A 9,183-nucleotide genomic window follows, 5' to 3' on the forward strand; every position below is an offset into this window, starting at 1 on the left:
ACTACGTAGTTATTTTTTGAGGGGTTGGGGTACTTACTAAATAAGCACAGGGTACACTTGTGATTTTACTTTGGAAGAGTCATTCCCCATTATCAAAATTTAAGTATGACACAAAGAGCTATTGGTCAAGTCATAACTTTCAAACTCAGCACGTCTCTAACCAGTCTTTAAACAATTAGACAGACCTACTGCCAAAAGGGCAACGGATCTCAATAGCTATATCTCCATATATTGGAATAGGTACCCAGTAGTTACTTACATTATACATTAAAGTGCCACATTTTGTTCAGCGCTGTGTGTCATACTATACCTCGTAATAATAAGGTAGGTACTCATTAGTTAAAAAAATACTTACAGTATAAATTATTTTAAAGTTCCCTTGTAACTAGAAACAAAAAAACCACTATAAACTGTAACTGGAAGAATTACAATGTTCATTGTGGGCTGTATTCTAAAGTGTTACCTGGTGGTGCTAATAGCAGCACTAACAGTAGTACAAGTTTTAGTGGCATTAGCCAACTAATTACAGCAGTAGTAGTATTAGAAGTAGAAATAATATAAGCAGCAACAGTACTTTTCGTAGTAGTAGTAGTAGTAGTACAAAAAGCAGCATTAGTAGTAGTTTTAGTGGTAGTGCTTATTGCAACAGGAGTAGCAGTAGCAGTAGCCCCAACAATAGTAGTCCTAATAGTAGTATTAGAAGTAGTAACAGCAGCAGCAGCAATGCTATTAAGAGTAGTACAAATAGCAGCTGTAATAGCAGTGATAGTAATAGTAGAAATAAAAAGTGGGTTGAGTAGTAGTACCAGTATCAGAAAGAGTTGAGTATTAGTAATAGGAGTACAGTAGCTGTAAATGACTGCTACACTGGGTAGGTAGTATCTTCTCATGTGCTCCTGGCACCATGTCTCCATGATGTCACTGACTTCAGCTGACAGTGGCCGATGAAAGGTTTAGCAGAAGAAACAGGAAATAGCACTTGGATCTAGGAATAAGGAATTACAAGGTCTCTCTCTCAGAGCCTTCGGTCTCAGCTCACATGTACAACAGAGCTGTGTCCATACTCATGCTTTCATGCAATGAATAACATGGTCACGTATATGTCCATATATGCATTTAAGAAGAAATTGATGTGTAATACTTTGCTATAAATGTCTTCTAGTGTAAAACAATTTAAACAGTTTAACCACTAGCAAAAAAGGTATTCTCTTTCCTTGCCTACCTTGTACCTATCCCTCAACTTATCCCTCAACATGTGTCCTCTTACTTTTCGAGCTTCACCTCACATTCTCCTCTACCTCCAGATGCCCTCTCGCTGCAGGAATGCGCTGAACATCGTGGTCACCACCGTTTTTGCTGCGGTGGTCCTCTTCACCATCCTGCTGGCCTACGTCACAGGTTAACTTGTGAATTTGAATGATGGATACACACTCATGAACACAAGTGATTGTCATGTTGTTGTTTTTTAACTTGTCTACACTGTGTTTCTTTGTTATAAAGGCTACCAGTTCATCCACACTGAGCAACACCACCTCTCCTTTGGCCTCTATGGTGCCTTCCTCTCCCTCCATCTCTTCCTTCAGAGCCTTTTTGCCTTCTTGGAACATCGGCGCATGAGGAGGCCAGCCCGGCCACAGCACCTCTGTCGCTCCGTGGCTCTCTGCATTGCCGCCTACCAGGAGGACCCAGACTACCTGAGGAAGTGCCTGCGCAGTGTCCGCCGAATCTCTTTCCCTGGCCTGAAGGTGGTGCTGGTGGTAGATGGGAACCGGCCAGAGGACCACTACATGATTGACATTTTCCAGGAGGTGATGGGCGGGGCTGACCAGGCTGGGAGTATGGTGTGGAAGGGAAACTACCACAGCGATGGGGGTGGAGGTGGAGGAGGCGGAGGCGGAGAGAGGAGCACAGTGCACATGGAGGAGGCAGCACGAGTGGCTCGGTTGGTCAGAAACTGCCGTTACTCCTGTATCATGCAGGAGTGGGGAGGGAAAAGAGAGGTGATGTACACTGCCTTTAAAGCACTGGGGGACAGTGTGGATTATGTGCAGGTAAGGGTCACAGACACAGAAAATAATATGCATGTTCCATTGAAAGAGTACATAAAAGGTTTTGGACAATGTTAAAAATATTTTGTAAAAAGAAAAAAAAGGGCCACATCATCAATTTTACACTTTAAGAACTGTTTACTAACCTTTAGGAGGACTACTCAGCCTGTGACAACGGCTATAAAATGTCTAACATTTGTGAAGTCTGAGAAAATGTCCCTGAGGATCACCAGGCTCAACTCGGCTTGGATTTTTAACGGAAAGCCTGTGTTATAAACTGGAGGTGAGGAGTTTGAGAGACATTGGCGTTTCCCAGGCAGGGAGTGCCTGATGAAAATATAATATTGCTTGCATTATGAGAAATGTAGGATCAAGTGTTTTTAGAACACGACTCATGCTAGGAAAAGTCAGCATATTGACTTTTGCAGCTTCAATTCTGAAAATCTTCAATTTTCTTTTTTTTATCTGTCTCATGTGAGTTCCTGAACCTAATTGCTATTTAGCACTAAACACAATGTACAACTGAGGCTGGTGTTTAGCAGGTCTTATTTGTCTTAAACCACTTTATTTGACAAATAACATTTTTGATCTTAAAAGATGTGAATCCTGCCAATAATGGTTCAACATCTTGTGTGCACAGGAGCTTAGGCAGAGGAATACGATGCTCCCAGTTGATAATTACAGCTTCACAAAGTTGTTCTCAGCCAGTAGTCTTGGGATTATCCCAGTGATTGATTCTGTAAGTCTCCCCCTTTCCTTGCCTTTTGGTTTTCACTAACTTGGAACAAGAACGTCCTTCCAGGTCCTCAATCTTCATTTGGAGTCGTTTGACCTTTTCATGTTTATCAGACATTTTTCCAAAGTGCTCATGTTAAGAGGCTTGTTCTTCCATGAACAACCATTCTCTTATTTAATGCATGTTCTAGGTTCACAAGTGTTTAAAAGTGTTTATTCTGTTCCAGCAAGTCGAAACGATTGTTGATGAATTCTAATATCACGTCAGATTTTCTCACATAGCTAGCAATTCCTTCTCTGTTGCAGGTCCATGTATCCCCTTTGTTCTGCTTCACTTGTTGTGTGTCAGGCATGTTTTCTGTTTAGGTCTTGACATACTGTACATGAGTAGATGGCACTGCAACTATTTACAATTAACAATGATGAACTTTGATAGCCATTTTTTATTAAATGGTGGAATTAAAAGGTTACTGCAAGAAAGAAACCCATCTACTCCAAAGGTGAATATTTTACAATTCATCCTGTGGGGAACATGAATGTTTGAATGTCATGGCAATTCATCCAATAGTTGTTCAACCATTTCACTTAAAACCCCATATGGGTCATGGTGATGCTAGAGGATAAGTGAGCTACAGCCAATCTCAGTAGGAATCATCGTCTAGGAACCTTGAATATCTAAACCAGATTGTTTGCCAAATCAATCAAGTAGATGTTGAGATATTTTGCAGAATAAGTGTAAACGTTGACCTAATTGTGGCACTTGATAACAAAAATTCATGGAAATCCATCAACTAGTTGTTGAGATAGTTCAGTTTGGACCAAAGTGGTGGACCCACCCACACACAGACATTGCCATCCTTAAAGCCATGCTGCTAGCATTGCTAAAAACTAAAACTTAACGTCTGAGATGAAAGTAAACAATGAAGTCAGAAATTTCCTGATTCAACTCAGAACCCAAATGATATGTTTTCTCATGACTCTTCTTACAAAATAATGACATAATCAAAAAGTGAAAGAATGAAAGAACACCCACTCTCAAGACTGCAGGACCTGTCATGTGTTCAGAAAGAAAGAATCACCACATTTCTCTGCCCCATCTTTGATTAGGTTAGAGCATCTTTGTCAATTTATTGGTCCATTGTGTAGTATTGTCCCAATAAATCTGCTCTGAGTTTGACAGTTTTATTTATATAGTCCAATATAACATCGCAAATTTTCCTCAGGGTCCTTCACAACCTGTACAGTATACGACACCTGAATATTCTGATAATATTCTGGTGCATACGTACGTTTTGGTGCTGTGTAGTTTTTAACTATTGCTGAAAGAGAATCTGTCATTTTCCATTGTTCTGTTTAGCTTCTTTAGTAACTTCAGAGTATTTTTATCTTTCAGAAAATGTTCTTATATTAAGTTAACAGCAGACTTTGGCAGCAGGCCCAACATTAAAGCATTCCCATTAAACATCAATACAACTGTTGGGTAGGGAGGGCTGAGTGTGTAGCAGTGGCCAAAAATAATCACTTTACACATAGCAAGACAATTTATATTCATCTGCAGACTCCAACAAGATATAATTGAAGTCAGCTTTAATTGTATTGCTGGTGCTATTGATATCTGCCCTGCTTCTGTGCTGGTGCATACTGATATCATCATTCCTCGAAAGAAATAGATTAAACCATAACATTGTTTGCATACTGTGAATGCTAACAGTGTATTTGTAAGTCCAACTTATTAGTAGTAGAAACACCAGCAGCATTGAACTTGGTTAGACTAGTGCTTAAACGGTGCTATAATGTAGATGTGCATCTATAGGTGCCTTACCTTGCCTATGTGTTGAGTCTCCACAGATAATCATAATCTTAAACCACATTTTTAGGCTAATTTTAATCTTTTAATTTGAATCAAACAGGCAATGGAAATCTTAAACTGTATATAACAAATCTGTGTGTTACTTAAAACACATTTAAAATACAATTAGCAACCCAAGTCAACTGAAAATGAATACTGGACTTAAAGTATTTACTTATTTGCAATCCAAACCGATGGACCTATGTTGAACAACCATCTCACTCTTCATAGCCAGCTGTTGCATGCCTGCTGTGCCCTTGCTGTGGGTCAAAGGTTATGTCCACAGCTGACCCAGTTCTGTGCAGTTAGAATGAACCAGCTGGGATCTCTGTCAACAGCCACTCATTTCTCTCATGGAGTTTAGCATAAATACTACTCAGTGAATCTGTAACACCTGCAGCCTTAATTTTACCAATGGATGTATATGTTTAAGTCTGTGTGTGATTCTCAGCATTATTGTACCTTCTGTGTTTGTTGTGTCCTTTTTCAGGTGTGTGACTCAGACACAGTTCTTGACCCAGCATGTACCATAGAAATGCTGAAGATCCTTGAGGAAGATCCGATGGTGGGAGGGGTTGGTGGAGACGTGCAGGTAAAATACCATACCTTTCAGTCGTGAAAAGTGTATTGAAGACCCAAGACTAAAATGTTTGGTTTGAAAGTCAACTTAGAAACTCTTGGGCTACCATGGGAGATGATTGATGGTTCACTACAACATGTCATGAAAGTACATTTAATCCTTAAGATTTTCCTTTTCCTTTTCTTAATTTCCCTCTACTTTCCTGTCCTACAGATCCTTAACAAGTATGATTCGTGGATCTCCTTCCTCAGCAGCGTGCGCTACTGGATGGCCTTCAACATCGAGCGGGCCTGTCAGTCCTACTTTGGATGCGTCCAGTGTATCAGCGGCCCTCTGGGGATGTATAGGAACTCTTTGCTTCAGCGTTTCCTGGAGCCATGGTACCATCAGACCTTCCTAGGCTCTAAGTGCAGCTTCGGTGATGACCGCCACCTCACCAATCGGGTGCTCAGCTTCGGCTACAAGACAAAATTCACGGCGCGATCACAGTGCCAGACTGAGACACCTACCCAGTATCTGCGCTGGCTCAACCAGCAGACTCGATGGAGCAAGTCTTACTTCCGTGAGTGGCTATACAATGCCCTGTGGTTCCACCAGCACAGCCTCTGGATGACCTATGAGTCCGTGGTCACCGGCTTCTTCCCTTTCTTCTTGGTTGCCACAGTCATCCATCTCTTCTACCGTGGAAGGCTGTGGAACATCCTGCTCTTCTTATTGACGGTCCAACTGGTTGGGATGGTGAAGGCCACCTACGCCTGTTTCCTTCGTGGCAACCTGGTCATGATCTTCATGTCACTCTACTCTCTGCTCTACATGTCCAGCTTGCTCCCTGCAAAAATATTTGCCCTGCTTACCATCAACAAGGCTGGATGGGGAACTTCAGGCCGCAGGAAGATCGTGGTCAACTTTATTGGCGCTGTGCCTGTCACAGTGTGGGCGATGGTGCTGCTCGGAGGTGTGGTGTATACAATCTACTGTGAAACACAGGAGCCATTTAGTGAGACAGAGAAAGCCTTGTTGATAGCAGGGACGATACTCTACGCCTGCTACTGGCTCATTCTGCTGGTGCTCTACTTGGCAATCGTAGCCAAACGATGTAACAAAAGGGAAGAGCAGTATCACCTGCCATATGCAGAGGCCTAAACCTGCGACCAGAGAGTCTGGTAGGACACTTCACTGCAGTATGACTCTAGCAAAGTCTCTGACACTGTGGACTGCTCAAGTGATGAGCTGTGAACCAGGAACACACTCACACCTTCATTATGGGTGCAAAAAGGTGTGAATCTGAAATCTGTAGCAGGAATATAATCCAATTGAGGGAGACTCAGAGATGACTAGATCCACAGAGCTCTCCCATTTATATCATGCTCAATGGTGCTTCACATTGAAAAACCAAACCAAACAGAACTGATCCAGTTTATAAAGTGTATACACTTGTAAATAATGCAATGCTTAGAAGAACATTAGGTAGTATATGGGTACAGGTTAGCTGTGCACTATGACACAAGGGTGCAGTAAAGTGTTGTTAAGGAACATAAAGGGACACATTGAGACTAAGAGTTATATAAGTCTTACTTACTGATTAGTCAGTTTTTTGTTATTTTGATAGAGATGAGATGGCAGCAGGGTGGCAATCCCTTGAACGTCTATAACAAACAACAATAAATAGTATAGCAAGGCAATTCTCTCTAGTTCAAGCACCTGCATTTCAAATAAGAGCAGAGAAGCTCAGATGGATTTAGACACTGGAGACTATCTGAAAGGTGTTTAGATAAAACACAAAGCACATTTTAGAAGTGATACAATTGCCTACAGAATCAAATGAAAGAACTGATTGGGCATGATAGATGCAAATTTGTCCTTGCAAGTCGAAAATGTAAACTTGAGCATAGAAATATGTGTTGAACTCTGGGCTTTATGAATCTACTTTATAAAAGTACAGAGAGGAATAAAAGAGAGACAGACTGAAGGAAAATAACAGGAAGAACTTGATGAATTTAGTGAGATTAGTCAGAGGTGACACGGAAACACACACTGCCATTCCACACATGGTTTGTGCATGAGGTACTAGCCAGCTACAGTTAACATATACAGGCCTACAGATGGTACATTAACTGTTTGTAAACAATAAACATGGACTTCTTTTGCAGTTTTAGCATCAAAATACATGTGAAATTCTGGTTCTGTCTCTACACACCATAAAATTAGTATTTTTACAAGTGTATCTTAGTACAATACCCATACGCCATATGTATTTTCTAAGAGGTATTGCTTTCTGTAATCATTCCTCTCCATGCAGGCCGTGAAGTGATATCTTTTTCTAAGATTGATCTTTTTAAATCCTATCCCCAGCATTACATTGATTTTGGTTTTTTTAGCCCTGCTAAAACCCTTTACACCCCTACTTTGCATCTTATGTATTTAAAGAAAGTGAGACATTGTGGTTTGACAAGCAGCCATACAATTTGGAGGGATTTATTGACGATCCACCTAGGCTTAGCCTAGGTGACTGTTTCAACCTTCAGCTGTGCAGTTCTCATACCCTCCAACTTTATGTGTGCTAGGTTTACCTAGTTACCTACCTACCAGCTGCAAGCCAGCTAAGAGGGCACAACATGCACAATAAAACAACTTTGGAAAAACTAAGATCCACATTTTTCATTACCAAAAGTCACATTATTACTCTTCACATCCCCTGTGCCAAGCTAGCAGACATGAGGCTTCAGCAGATTGAGGGTATTTTCCAGTACAAAATGCCCTCTTTGTGTTTCCACTTTGTAAGCAACAGCTAAGGATATGTCTGGGGATACTTAATCCCCTATCTCTTACAGTGTAGTCACGTGAGGAAGGTATTGTCACACAGCCAGTGTGGACAGGAGGAATGATTACAGTGACCTCAAACTCTTTTAAGCAATACACTACTTGTGATTGGATGTAATGTTGTGGAGACTGAGACAGTTGGCAGTGTTATTCCTCAGCTCTGAGATCCCTCATTTACTGTCACCAGCCATGAACAGCACAGATGCTCCAGCTGTATTTTGCAGAGCAGCTATGATTTACCAGAACAGACAATCTAACATTTCTGAACATGTTACATAGTTTTTTTGAATATTTGCTGTTTTGGTGCCGTCTCCAATGAGCAACTTATTGTTGTACATCGTGCTCCAGTTCTCCGTTTAAAGCCACCAGTGGGTCGTAGTTTCATTTAGTGATTCTGAGATTTTTATATGGTCACTTTTATATATTGTAAAAGTGCCAAATGATGTAACAGTAAGCTTTTACTACAGGACACTAGTCTCTTAACTTTAGACATGTGTTTCATTTTACACTAGATGTAGTCTTTGTTTATTCATTCCATCAACAGTGTAAAGACTGAAGACCAAAGAGATTTCTCCTGAAGGGAGAGACTTGAGAGCTTTGCTTTCACTCGGTTTTTTCATATCTGTGCCTACACTGACAGATGGGCAGTGGACATTTCCTCTTTAAGTTATGTTTACATTGTTTTATTTTGTGCAGGCTGTATAAGTTTAAACCTGAAAGTTCGAAAATTACAAAAATAAAAGGAAATTGTGTTTATAAGCTCAGTTTGCCTTTCTGATGGTCAACCAGCGATGCACGAGGTCTTGTTTCTTTACCTCTGCTGCTTCCATCTCTGGAATCCCAAGATACTAGAATTTTCCGAAGTCATTAAAAATGCTTCCTGTTTCGGACACAATCATCCCATTTATACCAAAATGAGAATGTCCCCATGATTAAAAAACGACTGCATTGAAAGTTTCTCCAGGCTATTTTGTTCACTGTATTGTATGTTCACTTTATTTTTAAAGAAATACATTTATAATAATACAATAATACGCACAAAACAGGTTGTGGTGAACAATCTTATTTAGTTATAGTCTCCTTCTATAGTGTTATTGGTAGTAAACAAGTCATTTGGATGTAGCAGCAGCTGCTCATATTTGATGAGGTCC

The 9,183-nt window shown here is 40.6% G+C and overlaps 1 protein-coding gene across 1 annotated transcript; it reads left to right on the forward strand.

Annotated features, from left to right (window-relative positions):
• Positions 1-1,304: 1,304 nt before the first annotated feature.
• Positions 1,305-8,974, forward strand: has3 (hyaluronan synthase 3). Its single transcript, XM_029432889.1, has 4 exons — positions 1,305-1,398; positions 1,501-2,051; positions 5,123-5,224; positions 5,426-8,974. Exons 1-4 carry the CDS (start codon positions 1,305-1,307, stop codon positions 6,353-6,355), a joined length of 1,677 nt encoding a protein of 558 aa, XP_029288749.1. The 3' UTR covers positions 6,356-8,974.
• Positions 8,975-9,183: the final 209 nt, after the last annotated feature.

The sequence above is a fragment of the Cottoperca gobio genome, chromosome 6 (assembly GCF_900634415.1).
Source record: "Cottoperca gobio chromosome 6, fCotGob3.1, whole genome shotgun sequence".
Classification (NCBI taxonomy): domain Eukaryota; kingdom Metazoa; phylum Chordata; class Actinopteri; order Perciformes; family Bovichtidae; genus Cottoperca; species Cottoperca gobio.

Coding starts and splice junctions, on each gene's coding strand:
- has3 (XM_029432889.1), top strand. CDS start 1,305: ATGCCCTCTCGCTGCAGGAATGCGCTGAACATCGTGGTCACCACCGTT. Junction 1,399..1,500: donor CCTGCTGGCCTACGTCACAG/GTTAACTTGTGA, acceptor TTTGTTATAAAG/GCTACCAGTTCATCCACACT. Junction 2,052..5,122: donor ACAGTGTGGATTATGTGCAG/GTAAGGGTCACA, acceptor GTCCTTTTTCAG/GTGTGTGACTCAGACACAGT.